The 22,518-nt window shown below is 38.7% G+C and overlaps 2 protein-coding genes across 2 annotated transcripts; both read left to right on the top strand.

The window, feature by feature from the left end:
- Positions 1–105: 105 nt before the first annotated feature.
- Positions 106–5,803, top strand: LOC134674593 (protein unc-119 homolog). The gene is made up of 3 exons (XM_063532706.1): positions 106–663; positions 1,488–1,660; positions 2,107–5,803. Exons 1-3 carry the CDS (start codon positions 311–313, stop codon positions 2,223–2,225), a joined length of 645 nt encoding a protein of 214 aa, XP_063388776.1. The 5' UTR covers positions 106–310; the 3' UTR covers positions 2,226–5,803.
- Positions 5,804–9,173: 3,370 nt separating this feature from the next.
- On the top strand, positions 9,174–11,189 carry LOC134674946 (ribonuclease H1-like). The gene is made up of 2 exons (XM_063533104.1): positions 9,174–9,635; positions 10,154–11,189. The coding sequence occupies exons 1-2, from the start codon at positions 9,260–9,262 to the stop codon at positions 10,339–10,341; spliced, it is 564 nt and encodes a 187-aa protein (XP_063389174.1). The 5' UTR covers positions 9,174–9,259; the 3' UTR covers positions 10,342–11,189.
- The last annotated feature ends 11,329 nt before the right edge of the window (positions 11,190–22,518 follow it).

The following is a 22,518-nucleotide window of genomic DNA, read 5'->3' as shown; positions in this document are numbered from 1 at the left end:
GCTTTATTTATTATATTGTAATTACAACTAAATATCTATTTTTTAACATCCGTGAAGAAAAAAGTGTTTAATCTGTGGTCAAATTGAAATTTGACGTACCGTGACGTGCGTCGATAGTGACGTACGTGTGGTGTGTGGTGAGCAAACAATTTTTTTCTCACGCGGAGAGCTGCATGTTGCTCGAGTGCTAATCTAATTCCAAAGAAAATGCACTGATACATTTACATACGTTGGCCTTTTAATTAAATTACTTACTGTGCCTATACCCTTTGAGATACTTTCGTCATTGAAAGACTCGACGGTTACCAAAATGAGTTTAGTAGGAAAAAAGTGCGAATCAATAACCCTATTGGAATCGAATACAGAAGACGTAATACCCAGTGATATTACTCCTGAAGATGTTTTGAGGCTGGATAGAATCACTGACACATATCTGTGCAGCCCTGAGGCTAATGTATACGATATAGATTTTACGAGATTTAAGATCCGTGATCTAGAGAGTGGGACAGTGTTGTTCGAGATAGCGAAACCGCCGACGGACTTCGGTGTGGACAGCGAGGGCGCCGAGGACGCTCCAGAGGAGCCCTTGGACCCGAATGCGGGCAGATTCGTGCGATATCAGTTCACCCCGCAATTTTTAAAGTTGAAGACTGTTGGGGCTACGTAAGTTACATTTAATTTTACCGTCTTTGTTTTTATTGTTAAATAAAGCATTCATTAAAAAACCAGTAAACACATTATAAACTAACTATGTGCATGTAGAAACAAATCCTTGATTTCTAAAATCTTACACAACACGTCCCCATTCTTTATTCATGTTCTCCAACATATAACGAAACCAGTAATTAATTATCAATTTTTTTGAAAAAAGTTCTCAGAAATTAGAAGGTTTGGTCAATTTTCAGTACTTTGAAGGCCATTTTCTCCTAACAGGTTGAGTTTGGGCAGCTAAAAAAAAATACGTGTCTGTTATTTTAGACTACTCTATAACATATATCAAAATAAATCAAATCGGAGTCGGACAGTTGGGTACCCTTCCTTGTTAGTATTAAGTAACATAGTAAGTAAAGTAACCATGTCAATGTATTTTGATATAATTATTGAAAAAATGGAACAAAATCCTAACGGATTAGTACCCAAAAGGTTGCACACGGAGCCAGAGGAGACCTTGAACAAGATGGGAGGATGAACTCAATCTCACAGCAGGCCCGAACTGGAGAAATGGGCCCATGACAGACCCCATTGGAAAGAGCTGGAGGAGGCCTTTGCCAAGCGGCACACTGAGCAAAGAGACATATTCTAACAGAATAAAAGGGCTTAATAGATAGAAATAGATATTGATTAATCTATGACCAAATAAATGTACACTAAAGGAAGCAGTTATCAACCTGAAAACCTTGCTAGGTTTAGTGGTGCTAGGAGCTGGGGAGGTTAGACTAGCGCATCTGCATTTCTCTATACTTAACCATGGCTAAATATTATTTCAGTGTGGAGTTCACGGTGGGTTCGCGTCCTGTCAACCACTTCAGAATGATCGAGAAGCACTTCTTCAGAGACACCCTGCTGAAGACCTTTGACTTTGAGTTTGGATTCTGCATTCCATTCTCCAGGAACACTTGTGAACACATATATGAGTTTCCTACGCTGCCACCAGATCTAGGTAAAGTTTAATTTTACAAAATTTATATAACCATTAGCCTCTGCCAGTTGCCTGCTACTTCGCCCATTTCATCATCATCATCATCATCTCAGCCATAAGACGTCCACTGCTGAACATAGGCCTCCATTGGATCTCCATATGTGCCAGTATAGTTCGCCCATTTACGCCTCCTAAATTAGTTGGAAGTGTGCCTATGAAAGAGGGTTTCTGGGTTTGAATCCTGGTGGGGGCATTTATTTGTGTGTTTATCATAGATATTTATTTATTCTTGAGTTACATTTCACCGCAAACACTTGTTTACAAACACCTGGTGTCTACTGGTTATGTGTATTTGCTATGAGAAAAGTAAATGTGTACAAAATTTACAAAAGAAATCAATCCTCTGTCTTGCAAATGCATATACATTGGTTCTATAAATGATTAACATTACCATTTTTGCATTTCAGTTGAAGAGATGATTGCAGCACCATTTGAGACATGCTCGGACAGCTTCTACTTTGTGGACAACCAGCTGGTCATGCATAACAAGGCTGATTACGCCTACAATGGAGGTATCAACAACTAAAGGTGCACTGTAACAGACCATATTTTAAATGGGTGGCCACTTGGCCAGTACCTCTGGGTGGCCACTTGGCCAGTAACTATGGGTGGCCACTTGGCCAGTAAGTAACTATGGAGTATACAGTGTCATGCTTTAGCACAAGGGTGGACAAACAGTCGCTCACAAGCTTAAGGAAGTTTTGTAGGGTTCTTTATCAAAAAAGGTAAAAAGGAACCCTTATTGAGTGATTCTGTCCGCCTGTAACATGGCTGAATAACTCGGCAACTACTTATGCTATCATTTTGAAAGTGGGAATAGTTATTAGGCTAACCCAGACGCATTGAAACTGTATTTTATTTTTATTTTAAGGTGCAATGACTGTCCTTATGGAGCCCCAAATATTAGCATTTAACCTTTTTATTATTTAATCTTCAAGATTTATTGAAACAACCCTTGTACTAAAATATAGTAAGATGCCCATAGTTACTTATAGTTACGTGTGCCGTAATACAACACAATTATTGCAAAAACATTCAAATGTTCGTGATTACACAAACTTTTAATGATTGGCACTAAACTTTTTAAAGCATTGGATTTTGTCCAAGACACATAATTTGCAATTAATATTTTGATATTCCGGTATAGAATACAAGGAATATTTTTCTCACATTCACTATGGGTAACAAATGATCTCAAAATTTGTATTTATTTGTTTATTATTATCATATAGTGCTCTAAGCATTTATTGGTTACATATTTAAGAACTGAATAAAAACATCTTAATCATTTCAACATTAATGTGTTCAAAGGTTTTAAAATGCATATACAAAGTTGAAATTTATAAAACTATTATTTCTTGTACTTACAAATACACCATGCTCACGAGTCGTGACAAATAGATCATTAATAGAAACTAAACATGTATGTTTATACTATTCCGAACTGTAAGAAGTGTTTTGAAATTTTATTTGAAATTACATTTGCGCCTAGCATTTATAATATTATAATGGATTTTTAATAAGTTATCACTAGAGCACCCAATGTTTGATGTTCACTGAATTTTTGTATTTTATTTATATTAAAATGACATAACTATTGAATGAGTGACTTTGTTCTAGATCTTATAATGTTACTATATAGTGTCCTTATTATAAAAGGCGTGATATGTATTGAAAAGGATTAGAATTTATGTATATAATTCACTGGAAAGTGTGGTTAGAGTACAGTTGCAGTGGGATTATTCTATTTCTCTAAATGTAGCTTTTTTATTAATATATGTACTATTATTTTTACATGTTTTAATTTGTTCATGATTCATAAGCCCACGTTTTGTAATAATTAATAATTAACCATAATTTAATCATATTTTAGAAATAGTTACAAATACGTAAATTGGGAGCAGATTAGAAAAAAAGAGATTGTTTTTGACTTAAGGGGCTTGAATGGCTAAACACTTAAGTCTAGAGAAAAAGAATATTACCACTATACTATTAGATGTTAAAGTGTGTGCTTAGCCAGTTATATCTAGTCATTATAGTAAGTCCAGATTGAATATAGGTACCGAAAACTAAAATGCAAAGAGATGCGAAGAACCAGAAGGATAAACAATATGTTAATAACTACAGGGACTGAGAATTAGAAAAGGGTATTTACATATAAAAAAGAGTGTATATCTATGGCATCACTTGTTATTTAAAACGAAAAATATGTATGTACTTAAAAGCTAACTGTAGGAAGTGTGTAGGAATGAAGAATTTGGTGATTACAACATAAATGCTCATTTCTAATGGCGTTCTGAATTATAATTTTGTAAAATATATAAATTACCATTTATGACAGTTATAATTCAGTGGTAGTTCTTTCTTGTACGACAATATCTGGAAAATTAAGGTCTCTAAAATGTTTACTATAGCCGGTCAAACAACTTCGTCAGTAGGAAAAGGCGCTAAATTCAATTTTTTTCTAAGGGGCTATTCGTGCCCGTAGTTTTTAAATTTGCCGCTTTATTCTATTGACGGAAATGGCTTGACAGACTTTAAATATCTACATGACATAATCATTAAGGCCATTCCACTAACCCGGGATTAACCGGTTAAACCTGGCATTACCATGATTACCAGTACAATTTGACACTAGGTTAACGGTTTAACCGCTGAATTCCGGGTTAGTGGAATGGTGCAAGTGGGCCTAAAGAATTTTATTGTGAACCATAATTATTTGGTTATAGTACTTATAGTGACCCTCTGTTCCTAATTTTGATTCTAAATTAAAATGCACAATCTTACAATTTGATGTAAGCAAATTCGATAATAATTAAAATTAAAAAGGAATTAAATGAAAAATCCCAAAATATTGTCTCCTTTTATGCCGTCCAACATTGTTTACAAGCTTACTTGCTGACATAATAAAATGTTAAAAGGTAAAATGTGTTCATTCCATGTAAATTTGGGATAAATTCAAAATTGGATATAATTTTGAAAGAGCCTTATCAGCCGTTATTTCCTTAACTCCATTGCCACACGTTTATTGTATTCGGATAACGAACGAACGGCGGTCCTACTTAATAATGATGTACTTATATCAAAATTACAATAATAAATTGATGCTGTATTTTTTTTACAGTACATATGGGGTACCTGTACCGCACTAGTGCGATAATGAGCTTTAGCACATTACGCAACTATGTCGAAAATTTAAAGGGTCATATTCATATGTACTGTAAAACGTTGTACGGTTTACGTGTGAATAGGTAATTCACAACTCGTGTCGATTCGCTCGCCCTTCGGTGTTTTAATTATCGCCACTCGTTTCGAATTTCCTTTAATTTCGCACTTTTATCGTAATATTAATTAGGTAGGAGCAAAGGAGCAACGATTACCTGCCTGGGTCCCCATTTTGTCCCGTGGGTGTCGTATAAGGCGACTAAGGGAAAACTGGCGACAGATATGCATATGAGCAAGGCTCGCCCGTATCCTTAGCGGGGTCCTTGCTCACAAGAGCTATGCGCGCGCCACATAAAAAAAAACCTGCCTGGGTGGGAAATTGAGAATGCAACGAGTGTAAAAACATTTGAGATTAACAGGGAGGCATTTTCAAAAGTGATAGTTTGAGATTGTACAAAGCGTATCTTGAAATATGAAATAAATCCTCAAAAATGTGCAAAACTTAAATCCTATGAGAATAAGCCAGCCATACATACTCGTATATAGGTAACAAAAAATAAGTATGGGATTTCCCGCTTATTTTTATTTAAATTTATTCTTGAATGCATTATGTTATGTGTGTGACTTTTATAACAATTGTAAATGAGTGGAATTCGTTAGAAACTATATTTTGGTGTCTAGAAACACTCGCTGCGCTCACGATAATATTCTCGCCCGGGTCCAAAAAATTATTTGTTGCTTCATGAAAAATGACTATACCTACAGATTTTTTGTAACCAAATTGGGTCACGATAACCTGAAAAGCTTTACTATTTAGAAATGACAGAAATGCATTGATGCGTTTGACCTTTTAGTTCCATATACTTATATTAAATGTGTTTGTACCATGTCACTGGCATCACCTCACTAGTTTTGTCGAAAATAAATCGTTTGAAAACATTTAGTTGTATAATTAACAATTTACCTACCATATTGTTTGTTGTACCATATTGTACCACTTTGTTATTCAATTATGTAGTAGATTGCAGAAATTTCACCTAGGATAGGTGGTAGCGTTGGTAGCGGTAAACAATAAGTTGAATAAGCATTTGATACATATACACAAATAGGCCAAATTAACCACTTTACCAAAAGCAAGTGAGTGGTTAATTAGAAACCTACTCGTAGCAAATTTTGGATTTTGACAGGCGACACCACTAACGTAATATCAATATAAAGGCGCCTAATACTCTGGCAAACCCATTTCTTCAGTAGGAAAAGGCGCGATTCTAATTTTTTATGGAAGGACAAGTCTTCGCGCCCTCGATCCTATATATTTTTTAAATTTGCCGCCTTTTTCTGCTGACGGGAATGGCTTGCTAAACAAAGAGACGTCACAGACTACGGTACCGCGACCTTGGTGCTAAGTTAAGGCCTATCCAGACGGGACAATTTTCGGTAATCTGATTAAATTGTCCGATCAAATCAGGTGGTGCGGACGCAAATGCCAATTTGGACACTTTCACCAATTTTAAATTTACATTGATATTTGAGCGCTCTAAATTAAAGAAATGTCCTCAAACGCGAATACTAGTATCGCAAATTGGTATTCTTGCGTCCGCACCCCATTTTATGGGTAATATCAGTCATAATCGAATCGGCGGTTGAATTTGACGAGCCAAATTGGCGTTTGCATCAGCACGGCCTGGTTTGGTTGGATTGAATCAGATTGGCGAAAAATTGTCCCCGTCTGGACGGCCTTTAGTTAAGATCGCTCCACACTGGCGTTCACGGCTTCGCGCAAGAGTATGGAGGGGGCTAAAAGACTTATTACCCCCTTATTCATAAACGTTTGCTAAAGTTAACAAGCCGATAATAATCGTTTGTCCCTTTCCGACGTATTGGTATGATGGAAAGGGACAAACGATTATTATCGGCTTGTTGACTTTAGAAAATGTTTATGAATAAGGGGGTTAAACTTTAAGCAGGAGTAGCAGAGTAGCCCTATTATAGTTTGTCCTTGTCATAGTCTCACTATTAATTTCTGCCTACTTCTCTGGCCGCAGACGTTCGGAATGACATGTGCAAGCGAGACAGCGTGCAGCAGCTATGCATTTGTAGAGCGACGTCCCGTTCCCATCTGTTATTCCGTACGGAAACCGAATGAAAATTCCGTGCGTGTGCGGCCAGGGTAAAGTAGCTAGCACACTATCGCACCGCACCAAGGTCATTGAGGGACGCACCCATAAGTAAGAGGAAGAAAGCGATATCTCTTTCTCCCTCTTACTTATGGGTGCGTCCCTCAATGACCTTGGTGCGGTGCGATAGTGTGTTAGCTACTTAAGGCTGGCCGCAGACGTTTGGAATCCTAATCAGAAATCGGAATTGGGAATACAGATTCTGAAACCTGAATGCTCTTTTTTCATACAAAATGTTCGATCAGGCGCACAAGTTCTGTATTTTTCCGAACGCGAAAATTAGGTACCTAAAGCACCCTCCAGACTATGCGCGTAAATCGCGGGCGAAGCCGCGAACGCAAGTGTGGCGTCGATTTCGCAGGTTGTTCACGCCTTCGCGCCTTGTTCTCCGTTTTTAGGGTTCCGTACCCAAAGGGTAAAACGGGACCCTATTACTAAGACTTCACTGTCCGTCCGTCCGTCCGTCTGTCACCAGGCTGTATCTCACGAACCGTGATAGCTAGACAGTTGAAATTTTCACAGATGATGTATTTCTGTTGCCGCTATAACAACAAATACTAAAAACAGAATAAAATAAAGATTTAAACGGGGCTCCCATACAACAAACGTGATTTTTGACCAAAGTTAAGCAACGTCGGGAGGGGTCAGAACTTGGATGGGTGACCGTTTTTTTTTGCTTTTTTTTGTTTTTGTTTTTTTTTGCATTGTGGTACGGAACCCTTCGTGCGCGAGTCCGACTCGCACTTGCCCGGTTTTTTTGTCGGTATTTCGGCCCGCGTCAAAGGAGACGCGAAGCGCGAACATGCAAGACTCCACATTACAGAATATTTTGGCTCCTCTGTGGCAAGATAAATATGAATGATATTATGATTATATTATATTAAGCAGCTATATTTTACGGTTTTACAATAAAACAAAATGGAAAAACAGCTAAATCACGTATGATGCCATAGATAACTAACAGTTAAACTCGATCAGCTGATGCTTTTCCGCCATATTGCCGCAAACCAAACTGCGAAATCACCGTGAAGTGTGCGAGTGTGGAGTCTTACGTCAACTTCGCGATATGTTCGCTCCGCGACGTCGCGCCGCGATTCACGCACATAGTCTGGAGGGGGCTTAACGTTTGTTCCGAAGCGCAGCCGTGCGTTTGGGTGGTTAGAAGGAAAAAACCGAATAACGCCATTCCGTCCCGAATGCAGTGCCTGCATATATTTTGTTGTAAAAGTAAATTGCGGGCTTTTTTCCCGTCAATGTAATTGTAATTACGTCTTAATGAGAGTATTCGAGAAAGATCCCGCAATTTATGAATTTTGGTTTTCGCGGAAGACCTCAGTTTTATCGCTACGATTTATCGTTAAGCCCCCTCCAGACTATGTGCGTGAATTGCGGCGCGACGTCGCGGAGCGAACATATCGCGAAGTTGACGTATGACTCCACACTCGCACACTTCACGGCGATTTCGCAGTTTGGTTTGCGGCAATATGGCGGAAAAGCATCAGCTGATCGAGTTTAACTGTTAGTTATCTATGGCATCATACGTGATTTAGCTGTTTTTCCATTTTGTTTTATTGTAAAACCGTAAAATATAGCTACTTAATATAATATAATCATAATATAATTCATATTTATCTTGCCACAGAGGAGCCAAAATATTGTGTAATGTGGAGTCTTGCAAGTTCGCGCTTCGCGTCTCCTTTGACGCGGGCCGAAATACCGACAAAAAACGGAGAACAAGGCGCGAAGGCGTGAACAATCTGCGAAATCGACGCCACACTTGCGTTCGCGGCTTCGCCCGCGATTCACGCGCATAGTCTGGAGGGGGCTTTACGTGTGTGGCCTGCACTAGGAGGGGATTTACCTTGTCAGTATGTGCATCACTAAAATTGCCTTCGTTCTTTGCTTCTTTCCAATAATGACATTCGTTTGCTGACAATGATTCAATTATATTTTATTACGTATTATTCACACTAAAGGTAAAGACCTAAATAATCACTCAAGTCCCGGTTGGGGTTCCGTTAGGGGTTCCGTAACCTGGTGCATGGTGTGTTCGATCTGGACATATTTTTGTCTATGGTTTAAAAAAAATGAACACGCTTCCTTTCCTCTATGCATCTTCACTTCCTGGAATGTCGTCGGGTATTTCGAAGAACGCTGATCAAGGAGTCTTTGTTTAGAGTTGAAATTTGAAACCGGATTCCGGCGGTCGAATTAGTGAATGCGTAATAAGTTAACTCATTTCTCGAGATCCACGAGCTTCAAAATGTCGTACAACAGAAACTATTATGGAAATGGTTCAAGGAATAACCATGGCGGATTTCAAAGAGACCATGAAGGTTACACACATGTGTATACGGACGGGGCGTGCTCATCTAACGGCCAGCAAGGAGCTCGAGCTGGTTATGGAGTCTACTGGGGAGACAACAACCGTTGCAACAGGAGCCAGCCAGTCTCCGGCAGGGCCACGAACAACACCGCAGAAATACAAGCGGCTACAGAAGCCATGCGGACTGCTCGCGAAAATGGAATTACCAAACTGGCCATAAACACTGACTCGAAGTTTCTGAAGGATTCGGCTACTAAATGGATGCCAGGTACGTTTCTTTCCTTACTTTAAAATTTGTACTATTGGTGTTTGCCGTGTTTGGGGCTGCTGCGCATTACGACACTTACGACTGCTACCATGATTCCATGTCCCTCAAGATCATATGTATACATACTCTTACAACATTATTGCATTAATTTATTAATAACCTGAGGCAGTTTGGTATTATAGGCATCCAGATTTTTGTGTTAGATTGGCCTTGTGTAAGAATTTTAATCACATTTGTACATCCTCAACATAAGTATCCACTTTTCTATACAATTAGTATGGCAACTTGAGTTAGGGCACCGACTGTACATTGGCTAATTAATATTTTTTTAATATAGCTAAAGATTTGCATAGCAGCATCCCTGAGTTAAGCCAAAGTTTTCCCAATTTTTAACTTTAAATAGGGTTAAGCCTCTAATAAGAGTAATAAGTAATATCTTCAATCTCAAGCATTAGCCATGTAATGTGATATCTCTTCTACCATGGACCTATAATTTTTTTTTTTATAAATTGCCTTAGGTTGGCAAGATAACGGATGGAAAACTGCATCCGGAGAGCCCGTGAAGAATCAAGCGGACTTCAAAGAGATGATTCGAGCCCAGGGGGATCTTGACGTCAAATGGAACTATGTCAAGGCTCATGACGGGAGTCATGGAAACGAGATAGCTGACAGATTTGCTAAGGAGGGCGCTGCTAAGTATAAGTAACTAGTGTTACATACTTTGCTTTTATCTCTGTATGGAGACTATTATATGTCGAATGTTGATTTATTCTCCTAGAGAGACTAATTGTTTAATGTTAAGTATTCATTTAAGTACAAAAAACTTTTCTAAAGAACTGTGGTCTTTGCACCAACAATTTTGTTTATCTTAGTTTTGTTTTTCAATTCTATGGTGCCAATGAGGCTTTGTTTTTTTATAAGTATACTTTTACATGCCCAGTATTTTTATGTTAGTTGTCTGTCCAATGGGACCCATTGTTTTGTCTTGATTGTTGAATTAATCAAATAGCTTAACAATACTTACATTTACACTGTAATTGCTGATTTGCAGACCTTCCTAAGTACTATTATAAACAAACTGTCATATTTAAAAGCTTATACAGACTTGCAGTTAATCATAGAGTAATAAATTAGCAGGTCTACATAGAACAAGCTGTCTCTGAACAAACGGAATGTGTCGACTTGCCTTGCTCGAGGCAAACACATCTGCCCGTCTGCACAGACTACTTGGTTTCTTGGCAAATTATTCGTGAGGAAGCTTGTTCTGTGTGAACCTGCCTGCTTAGAGGACTCCCTATATCTATATTGTTGCGATACTTATATTGTATTGTATTTCAGAATTGTGGTTGAACAAGGTTGTCACATACATAGTTGTCCATTGTCAATGTAAAAATTTTACCAATTTCAAAATGGTAGGGACCAATGTTTAGGGCAGTAAGAGATTTTCTGATTACATGTTAATTTCATGTCTATGATTAGTAAAACTAGTGATAGTTCTTTTGATTACTTTTCTATGTGATTGTTATTATGATTAAAATGTTTAAAAACTGTGGGTAATTGTAAAATTCAGTCTAATATAAGTATTAGATGATTTTGTATGTACAACTGTACCTTACCCCTCTATTTTTATAATAAATAATGTTATAAAACACTCATTTGTATCAATCAATCATCGAAATACAATTAGGCAAAACGGCTCGGCCACGACATTACGCAACTGGCGACGGCGGCAGCGACAACCATAGGTGGGAACGAAAAGCCCGATAGCCGAGTCTCGCTCCAACCTATGGTTATCGCTGCCGCCGTCGCAAGTCGCGCAATATCGTGGCCGAGCCGTAACCCTTAGACCACCGCGCGCGGCTACATCCCAATATCAACCTTCGTGCATACATGATAAGCTTGGCGTTCAGAGTTAATGGCTCCTCTACACGATGGGCCAACGCCGGCCACTCCAAGGGACGCAGCCATGCGGTAGAATGAGATAGCAATATCACTTGCTCCCTCAGACGCATAAATGCGTCCCTTGGAGTGGTAGGCGTTGGCCCATCGTGTAGAGGAGCCATTACATAACACATGACCTTAATTACTTGTACATTAGATGGTTTTAAAAATGTAAGTATTCAGAGATAAAATCTTTTTTTAAATGCGCGCCTTTCTATATCAACTCTAAAGGACTCTAAAGTAATATTTAATTAGTACATTACTAATATTACTACTTATACAAGTGCAAAAAGTAGGAAATTCGCAACGAGTGGCGATACTTTGAAACACGACCGAAGGGAGTGTTTCAAATCGACTCGGGTTTCCCTTCGGCCATGTTTCAATTTGTCGCCACTCGTTGCGATTTTCCTGCTTTTCGCACATGTATCGTAATGTACTATTACGATGCAAGTGCGAAAAATTAAAATTGGGGTCGAACGGATGTACATCTACACTTACTTTTAGCTACATACCTGTAGCAAAGCGACGAAATCGCGGAGTAAGACACGGTCTCGTCCCCTTAAGTATAGTCAGGTTAAAAAAAACATACCTAAGTGTCATAAATGTTTATTAAAATCATTACATAATTACTTTGAAGAAAGCACATCGAATGAAATCAAGATTAGTTAACTTAAGCAAGCATTTATTTTCCTAAGTAGGACGATGAAAAGAATGCTTTATTCAAACAGTGTTTTTCCTAGCCTCCTTGGTGCCCTTATTATTTTCCTTGAGCATTATACGGTACTTATATTTAAGTCCTCCATTTTTAAATTCCTGCACCATGCTGGGAGTCATACGTAGAACTCTACACTTCAGTTTATTCGAAAATCTCTTCTAACGAAACCCCAGTTGTAATACAAGTACCTTGTAACCCCACTGTGGACTTAGGATCGGTTAGCTGGAAAATAATTTTGTAAAACCATTTTGAGGCGCAAAACTGCGTGTTGTAAAGCTGTACTCCAACTAAAATTCTTTCCCTAGCTTCATCCACTTTGATGTGTACCAGAAATTTGTGTGGTTTCATATGCACGAAATGAATGGTTCGCGGGCCGGTTAGGAGTCGTACTCTATTGACGTGACCGATATTTTCCCGATGATTGTCTCTGAAGTGCGTCAGTACGTTCTTCATTTTGTCTGAAAGCATAAAATGTTTCTTAAAGTTTAAGCTTTAGGCTTAAGGCATCAATGGCCTCTGCATCCCTGACGGATGATTGTTGCAACGCTGTGTCAAAGGCCGAGCCACACCGGCTTGCATGTGCATGATGTGCGCGTGTGCGTGCGCTAAAATGTTGGAGCTGCACACGCACGGTTGTCTATTGTTTGTCCGAACATTATATAAAATAATACTCATTTGCCCGAATTTTATTTGCCCGAATTTCATTTGCCCGAATTGTTTGTTTACCATAAAAATTATATGACATACTCTTTGTTTACCCGATTATTAGATTCCAGAACGTACGAGTGCCATACGTGTTGTTGTCCATATTATTAATTGCAATAATACTATTTAATAGAATATTTAACCTCACCTAACCCACTTTTCCAGTAGTATTTATTTTCTGTAAGTGTCGCAGTTCAAACCTAACCTAACCCATTTTTCTAGTAGCATTTGGTTTGTGTAAGCGTCGCAATTCAAACCTAACCTAACCTACTTTCCTAGTAGCATTTATTTTCTGTATGGGTCGCAGTTCAAACCTAACCTAACCCACTTTTCCAGTAGCATTTCTTTTCTGTAAGCGTCGCAATTCAAACCTAACCTAACCCACTTTTCTGATAGCATTTTTTTCTGTAAGGGTCGCAGTTCAAACCTAACCTAACCTACTTTCCTAGTAGCATTTATTTTCTGTAAGGGTCGCAGTTCAAACCTAACCTAACCCACTTTTCCAGTAGTATTACTTTTCTGTAAGGGTCGCAGTTCAAACCTAACCTAACCCACTTTTCCAGTAGCATTTCTTTTCTGTAAGCGTCGCAATTCAAACCTAACCTAACCCACTTTTCTGATAGCATTTCTTTTCTGTAAGGGTCGCAGTTCAAACCTAACCTAACCTACTTTCCTAGTAGCATTTATTTTCTGTAAGGGTCGCAGTTCAAACCTAACCTAACCCACTTTTCCAGTAGTATTACTTTTCTGTAAGGGTCGCAGTTCAAACCTAACCTAACCCACTTTTCCAGTAGCATTTCTTTTCTGTAAGGGTCGCAGTACAAACCTAACCTAACCCACTTTTCCAGTAGCATTACTTTTCTGTAAGGGTCGCAGTTCAAACCTAACCTAACCCATTTTTCTAGTAGCATTTGGTTTCTGTAAAAAAAATATGTTATGGCTAGTGATAATTATGGCTTACAATGATGATGACAAATTATATTATTGAAATTGATTTTATGGGAAACAAAGTTTCTGGCACGTGACTAATATAGTAAACAATAAGTATTTCATATGTAATTATGGGAAACAATATAATAGCTGTTGACTATTATGGCAAATGAAATTATGGCAAATGAAATTCTGGCAAGTGGGTGTATACCCACACGCACACGTCACGCAAGCGGTGTGCCGTCTCTCATAAGGATCTGTATACTACAACGCCGCACGCGCACGTGCACGTCACGCACACGCAGCCGGTGTGCACAGGCCTTTAGGTAGTCGTCTAACTCGTTTGCGTATTTTGGTGTGTCTGTGTCTGTCGTCTGCGTAGGTACCTAATGTAATAGGTAATATGTAATGTAACGCCTATGTCACCTTAAGTACAGTCAGCGACAAAAGGGTAGGCTATGGGTACCAATAGATTTTTTTTAAATCTGTTTACCTTGCCATGCACAAGTGCAAATAATTCCGTTCAGGGGACACAGGATATCCATAAAAATGCACTCCTTCATGTGTTGCATCATCTGTACAGAGTCGAAATGCAATATGCAGCCATCTTTCGCGTTTGGACACGGTTTCTTGCCCTGAAACAATTTTTACAATAGTTCATCAGTAAGAATTAAGTGATTGTATTTATTTTTATTACTCATGTCAGGCATGGCTCTCTCCGCGATTTCGTCGCTTGGCTACAGTACATCTGGGGGGCGATTTTTGAATTCCGACCGCTCGATTTCGGGTATTTCGTTCAATAATATCTCCAGTACCCGGCATTTAAATTCTACTAATAGAATTGAAAACGAGTGGTCAATACCACTCGATTCTAAATCTCTATCGCTCGTATTTCAAAAATTAGCATTTCGCTATTTTCCACCAATTTTCAAGTGACGAAATCGAACGATCGTAATCGTAATTCAAAAATCGGTTCCACGCCAATTTTGGTGGCTATAGTGGCTAGCCATAAGCCGCGCGTAGCGCTGTCGCCACCTAGCGGCCATATCTGTCCATCGTAACAGACGCGTTTTGTTAGAGAGTGAGTCTTCTGTTGTACTTAGTACTATTATTTATTCTGTGCTCATGCTTATTCTTACAGGAACGTCTTCCTTCTTTTCGCTGTTCTTTTGATTCCGTATCTTAGGTTCCGATTGTCTTGTCTGCAACGTATCTTGCTTCGCCACACTTTAAATACAAAATAAACATAATTAGGGGAATGACTTTGAAAAAGTCCTCGCGGTGATTGAGGTGAAATAAATGTTTCGCTCGGCAGCAAAGTTTGCGGAGCGGCCAAGGTGCTCACAAATATCTGACTTATCTGAGCACGCCTCTATTGTCAAGGCGTTAGAGTGCGTGTTCAGAACTTCAGATATTGTGAACACCTTGGCCGCTCCTATATATCTGATGGCGATTGTACCTCTCGTGCCTTGAGACGTTCTCAGATGTTAATCTATCTATCTATCTATATTCTATCTTCTATCTATCTATCTATCTATCTATCTATCTATATCTATCTATTCTATATTATAATATATATATATATATATACATATAATAAAGCTGAAGACGGTCGAAAGTCTGTACATGGAAGATATTTGAAAATAATTTTTAAGAAAAAAAAACTGACTTCTATGGGGCCCGGTGAAAGATTATGGTAGATGGTGCACTATGTAGAAAAGGAGGTAAAACCAGTACCTACTTTCTAGTAGCATTTCGTTTCCGTAAGGGTCGTAGTTATCTAGCCTAACCTAACCCACTTCTCTGATAGCAGTTCGGTTCTGTGAGGATCGCAGTTCGAACCTAATCAAACCCACTTTTCTAGTAGCATTTCGTTTCTGTAAGACTCGCAGTTCTAACCAAACCTAACCCACTTTTGTTCGGTTCTGTGAGGATCGCAGTTCAAACCTAACCTAACCCACTTAACGGCGCATGCGGTGCGGTATACGGGAGTTTGAGCGGGAGGGGTTTGGCATCATCATACCCACATTTTATGGTAGGTAATCATAGTGGTTTACTTAGTTTAGGTATCATAGTGATTTTCCGGGTCAAGGTCCGGGTCTCTGAGTCAGAGTCCGGGTCCGAGTCCCGGTCCAAGTCCGGGTCCGAGTCCGAGTCCGGGTCCGAGTCCGGGTCCGAGTCCGGGTCCGAGTCCGGGTCCGAGTCCGAGTCCGAGTCCGGGTCCGAACCGGATCCGGGTATGAGTCCGGGTCCCAGTCCAAGTCAAAATCGAAATTCGAAATCACCAAACATGTACTATGCGTCGTTGAAGAGTTCTGTTCTGATCATCATCAGCAGTTCCACTTCATCAAATGCGACAGTTTTTAATGTAAATGCTTGATTTTATGATGAAAATACAAAAAATTCTATACGTATGCCTTTAAGATTTGAGGAGTTCCCTCGATTCCTTATGGATCCCATCATCAGAACTCGAGCTTGACAAAAATGTGGCTTAAAAACTAAACTTGCTTAACAAACATAACGAAGAGGACAAATCGCCAAACGTGAACTATGCGTCGTTGAAGAGTTCCGTTCTGATCATCATCAGCAGTTCCACTTCATCAAATGCGACAGTTTTTAATGTAAATGCTTGATTTTCTGATGAAAATACAAAAATCTCTATACGCATGCCTTTAAAATTTGAGGAGTTCCCTCGATTTCTCATGGATCCCATCATCAGAACTCAAGCTTGATAAAATTGTGGCTTAAAAACTTAACTTGCTTAACAAACATAACGAAGAGGACAAATCGCCAAAGGTGAACTATGCGTCGTTGAAGAGTTCCGTTCTGATCATCATCAGCAGTTCCACTTCATCAAATGTCACGTTTTTGAATGTATATGCTTGATTTGTTGATAAAAACACAAAAATCACCATATGTATGCCTTTAAGATTTGAGGAGTTCCGTCGATTCCTCATGGATCCCATCATCAGAACTGGATTTTGACAAAAACGGGACCAATCTGTATGCATATACATGCAATCAAAAAAATAATTTTCAAAATCGGTCCAGTAATGACGGAGATATGGAGTAACAAACATAAAAAATAAAAATAAAAATAAAAAAAATAAAAAAAATAAAAATAAAAATAAAAAACATACAACCGAATTGATAACCTCCTCCTTTGGGATTTGGAAGTCGGTTAAAAAGTTGGCTGGGGATACTTAGAATCGATAACAGAACACGTTCCAAAAGTTTTTAGAATTTTTGTCTGTTTATCTGTTTATTATCTGTTTATCTGTTTGTCTGTTTATTTGAACGCGAATCACGTGAAAACGGCTGAACGGATTTTGATGAAAACTTTACTGATCTGTCGAGAAAATTCCCGGCCAGGTTATAGGCTATAAAAATTCAACCCCTAAAAGGGGGGGTAGCCATAACGCTCGATTGACTTAAGTTTGCCCCTGAATCTTATGGCGCTACTTAGGAAGGAGGGGCAAACTTTTTTCAAATATGTGCTACCACTATTGAGTACCCTGGTAAATCAACAGATGGCGCTGAATTGAATACGTTTTGACATGGATAAGCCACCGAGAAAAGATTTTGCCAAATTAACTCTAAGTTTAGAAGAGGGGTTACGGATATCAACAAAAATAATTGAATAATTATGTTGATTTAATAAATTAATAATACAACAAAATTAAACGACAGTAAATTAATTGCCCCTCATTGCACAGTGACATCTTTTGGGGCACTGAGTAAACGTTAAGTAATCAAGAAAACTAAAAATGAGTTTACATAGTTACGTAGTGGTAAAATAAACACACATATCAACACGCGTATAATTGCATAATTATTTAAAATTATAAATTTTCTCCATCATGAAATTATACCTAATCGTAATTATATCGCACCCATATCAAATCCATATTCATACGGAGGTATCGCCTCGCACTTAATAATGGCACAAAATAGATAGGTACAGAAATCAATCTACATACAAAGCGCGCTCGAGCAACGCACACATAGACACTGCTCACGGACACGATATCTCGGACCGGTTGGGACCACTGCGAGCGCGAGTGCCATCAGCTTGAGACACGCATCTGTGAACTTTTTTGTGCAAAAATGGAGAAACAAAAAAAAGTTATTATAACCGTACAGTGGACGGTTGTTTAAATTCAACATTTAATGGTGAATTGTCGTTTTTTAAGCTACCAGTGGCTTCAGAGAGAATGGGAGTGCGAATTTATTACATTGTACATGCGAATGCGAATTTATTACACTTTAAAATATAGAAATCGTGCATTTCGCCAATCTCGAAATCATCGCAAGATATTTTCTGTGACAAATTTATAAATTTTATAATATAATAATAACATTAAAATTAAAATACCTATATTAATGTTATTAATGTTATTATTAATTTATATTTCCATTCTTCCTCAACAATAAATCAAACAACTAGATACGAGATACGATACGATAGATACGAGTGCCACTACCACGATAGTTTTTTGTGCATAAGCCATACCTACATACATAGTTCGCAACCCTAGAGCGACTGCCGAGCGTAGGTATGAAAAGTAAAGTACATACATGTGATTGACTTCTGTACTTATCTGTTTTGTGATAATGGCCACGAAGGTGGGTACTTTGAAAAAAAAAAGCATTGACCTCTGTCATTTGCAGTGCCGGATTAACCCTTTTAAGCAAAATAAGCACTTGCAAGGGCACCACGTCTAGGGGGCACCAAAACCAACCATCATAGGCAAAAAAACGCGCAGGCTGCATCAGCATTGCAGTCGTCGTGAAGTAGGTACCTACATGAAACTGATCCTGAGACCTAACTGTCAAAGTGTTATAAGGGGCCCCGTGAAAGCCGAAAACTAAAAACATCCTATCAAGTAGCGCTTTCGAGTGAAGCCAAAGAGCGAGCAGTAGAAGAGTCGTGATTACATGCATAGATTCGATTTCAAGCCACTCTTTTGCAGTTCGGCGTAAGGTCTTATGCGAGGTCTTCTGCCTTATGACAAAGTTGATCTTCTGCCTTATTTACACTTGGGCGTGGATTCAAATCCAAGCTTTCCTCTTTCTGCCTTGCTCACACTTCACATTCACTTGGTCAATTCCAAGCTCTGCTTTCTTGCATTTTTTCTGTATGAAAACAACCTCGCTTTGACCCTTAAATATCGAGCCCCATGCGAAGCTAGGCTGATAGAAAACTGTCCCATCCCTTCTCTGTATGAAATCCTGGATTCGCGCCTGGTTGGGACTAAAAGTAAAAATGTACAACTGTCTATCAAATTGCGTTTTATATATCGAAAAATTTTCGCGCTCGCTTCGCTCGCGTTTACAATTACATTATAAGATACAATAAAGGCGACATTCGGGTGGCGACTGCAGCAGCTTTACTCTGTAGCAACGTTACTGCTGCAGCACTGTCAATTTTCGTGATAAAATTATGTGAATGATTTCCATACTAAAAGTAACAATCTACAACTGTCTATCAAATTGCGTATTTATATCGAAAAAATTTCGCGCTCGCTTCGCTCGTATTATTAATTACTTTCTACGATATAACGACTGCAGCAGCATTACTCTGTTGCAACGTTACTGCTGCAGCACTGTCACGATGACCCTAGGGAGAGAAGGCACCATAGTCTAGAAATGCTTAGGGCATCAAAATATCTTAATCCGGCACTGGTCGTCTGCGGAGTGAAACGATTTGGGACTCGCATTTTATACGCATTACCATGTCTTCCCGAAAAAAAATCGAAAGAAATCATTCGCGAAAGTCTCGCAACGCATTGAGGTTACCTACAAGGGGCACGTGATCTTCCTCAGGAGTCTGAAGAAGACCACGGTGAGTGGGTGGCGCTCTAGCCAGGCAGGCCGCTTCGCTTTCGCTCGCGCGCATATACCTTACTGTATCGTCTGATATAGATACATCTACTACTCTGTCGTTTAAATTACGTGTAAAATTTTAATAAGGGCGAAAAAAAAATTGATTTTGGAGTGTAGTTTTATTTAGTGGTACCTAATTGTAAAATATTTTATCTGGACTACAGTCCTCTAGCATATCCATCTGTCAACTTCAAGTTCCACCTTCAGGGGAGAGGGAGAGAAATTAGGCTTAGAAATAAGCCGCTTATTAACACAGACCGAATTCCACGCGGGCGGAGCCGCGGGCACAGCTAGTATAATATATACCTACAGCCTGACAAAAAAAGAGTAGAAATTAAAAAGTGACAAGGCAATACTGTAGGTACCTAATAGTGTCGTCCCGTTTTATAGATTGATTTGAAAAGGACGACACTACAGTATTGCCACTTTTTATTCTTGCTGTTTTTTGTCAAGCTAAGCTAATAAGAGTAATAAAAAATAAGGATAAGAGATAATTATGAGTAATATAGGTATTTATTTACCTTTGTCGAATTACAAGAATTTCCTCGGACATAATACTCAGGCGGAGCCGAAGGCCCAGGGGTAACTAAACAACAAAAGAAACAATATTAAAAAAGAAACTACCAATAGCATGTCGGGCCATGCTTAATTTACCTAGTCCTGCCCGTCTGTCACATTCTTTCAGGGCGATCCCTTTTAATAGGTACCTAAGTAATCAAATTAAAAATCAAAATAAAAAAAGTAAAAACCTAAAATTGTGAAAAATAAACTATTCTGCTGAACTAGGTATATACCAGGTATAATAAAATTTATTTATTTTTGCAACCCACTGTAGAATATACATACATATTAGTATTCTACCTACTCTTTATACAATAACGTTCGTGCAGGAATGTTCATTTCTTATCTCTAAAAAGCTTACCTCGTCGCGTGGAAGTGGGTATCGCATTTCCAAAACAAGTTACTTGTGAGTAAGCAGGTGGCGCTTGAAAATAAGCCGTATGTGGACGGCCGAGGGTCGAAAACTCTTCGGCTAAGTTGGGGTACAAGCGTTGGGGGGACGGTGGATTAGGCCTGAAAAAACCGGTGCAACATTGCATTATTATTGAGCAATACAGAAATATCCTAGAAAACCTTAGTATTAATATCAGAGAGAATTCAATACACTCAATAAATCTTTAGTGATATCATACGATACGTATTTGCATAGGTTAAACTTAAAACTTAACAAATGTAGGTGTAGGTACCTACGGCTCTGCCATTTTGAAAGATTTTCATAAATTGAATGGAATCCGGTTAGAAAATTTCACAACAATATCGGTTGAAAAATGTATGAAATAATTTGCCCGCTACAAGCTGTAATGGAGACGCTTCGGTTAACAATTACATACAAGAAATTAAGAGCATAATTTAAGTAAAAAAAAATACTGACAACATTAATTACTATTACCTATGTTTACTATAGGCAAGTGATCCATGCATTAATACCCAAAGTCAAGTTCATAAATTTGCAACGGCTTTTAACAAAAAAAGATTAGAATTAATTAAATAACAAAATGAAAAAAACCTCACTTTAAGTACTCACCGTTTCTTTTGAGTTTTTGAATGACTGTGACCCATTGTGACGCCCACTAACTTAATTTTAATTCGGTAAAAATAAAAACTTGTATAAAAGTTATGAAACTACACTCTACTGGTTATCAAAACTTATGTCAAACACCAAGCAGTGCCTAAGCGGCTGTGGCAACGCAATCAATGCATGAACTTTTCGACAGTAAGGACCAAGGAAATATGACCAATAACTTCATTTATTCATATTTTCTATCCCTTTCTTTCCCTATAAGAAAGGAGAGCGATAACACGAACGCATATGGGTTTTGTTTCTGTGAGACTGCCAAGTGGTCCTCTAGCCCTTTTTTAAGTGACTGTAGGTAGACAATCGAAAATATGCCTTGTTGCTATACAATAAGGTTCTAATTTACTAATATAACCGAAACATGTGTCGACTAGGTACGCTATGAGCAGGTACTGGGATTCCCCTGAGTTGCCCATCTGGCGGTACCTACTCTGGATTCCGCCTGTCTACATAGAGGTATAGGCATTAGGTTTAGGTTTCTTGTCTGAACAGCGTTTTGGCAAAGAGCTGATACTCTTAAAACTGCAGGACCGATTTCAATCATAGCTGACCCAGGAAACTTACTTTTTACGTATGAAAAACCGTATCGAAATCGGTCCATCCGTTTGGGAGCTATACGATGCCATCACAGACAGACGTCAACGTATAACATTGCACCCCTCTTTTTGCGTTGGGGGCGTAATACTTTAGGTACGCTTGTCTTTACTTTACGACTAGCGACTAGCGACGCGCCCCGGCTTCGCACGGGTTACACAAACCCTTAACAAATAAGTATACATCCTAAACCTTCCTCAAGAATCAATGTATTGATAGGTGAAAACCGCATGAAAATCCGTTTAGTATTTTCGAGTTTATCGCGAACATACATACACACAAACAGACAGACACGGCGGGGGACTTAGTTTTAATAACTTTTATGATGTGGTTAAATGTGCTGTAAGTAGTGATAACAGTAGTAGCGCCATCTGCAGCCGGTAAAAAAATTCAGCATTCTATTGTCCACACTTCATGACAATACTCTACGAGATGTTCTAGTTCCACATACGTTCGCACGATACAACATAGAGGGC

The sequence above is a fragment of the Cydia fagiglandana genome, chromosome 20 (assembly GCF_963556715.1).
Source record: "Cydia fagiglandana chromosome 20, ilCydFagi1.1, whole genome shotgun sequence".
NCBI classification, from domain to species: domain Eukaryota; kingdom Metazoa; phylum Arthropoda; class Insecta; order Lepidoptera; family Tortricidae; genus Cydia; species Cydia fagiglandana.
This window is presented reverse-complemented; position numbering and strand designations above follow the sequence as displayed.

What these genes read in the sequence shown, in the direction of transcription:
- LOC134674593 (XM_063532706.1), top strand. Translation starts at nt 311, where the DNA reads ATGAGTTTAGTAGGAAAAAAGTGCGAATCAATAACCCTATTGGAATCG. An exon ending in TTGAAGACTGTTGGGGCTAC is followed by an intron (nt 664 to 1,487) that starts GTAAGTTACATT and finishes ATATTATTTCAG; the next exon opens with TGTGGAGTTCACGGTGGGTT. An exon ending in TACGCTGCCACCAGATCTAG is followed by an intron (nt 1,661 to 2,106) that starts GTAAAGTTTAAT and finishes TTTGCATTTCAG; the next exon opens with TTGAAGAGATGATTGCAGCA.
- LOC134674946 (XM_063533104.1), top strand. Translation starts at nt 9,260, where the DNA reads ATGCGTAATAAGTTAACTCATTTCTCGAGATCCACGAGCTTCAAAATG. An exon ending in GGCTACTAAATGGATGCCAG is followed by an intron (nt 9,636 to 10,153) that starts GTACGTTTCTTT and finishes AAATTGCCTTAG; the next exon opens with GTTGGCAAGATAACGGATGG.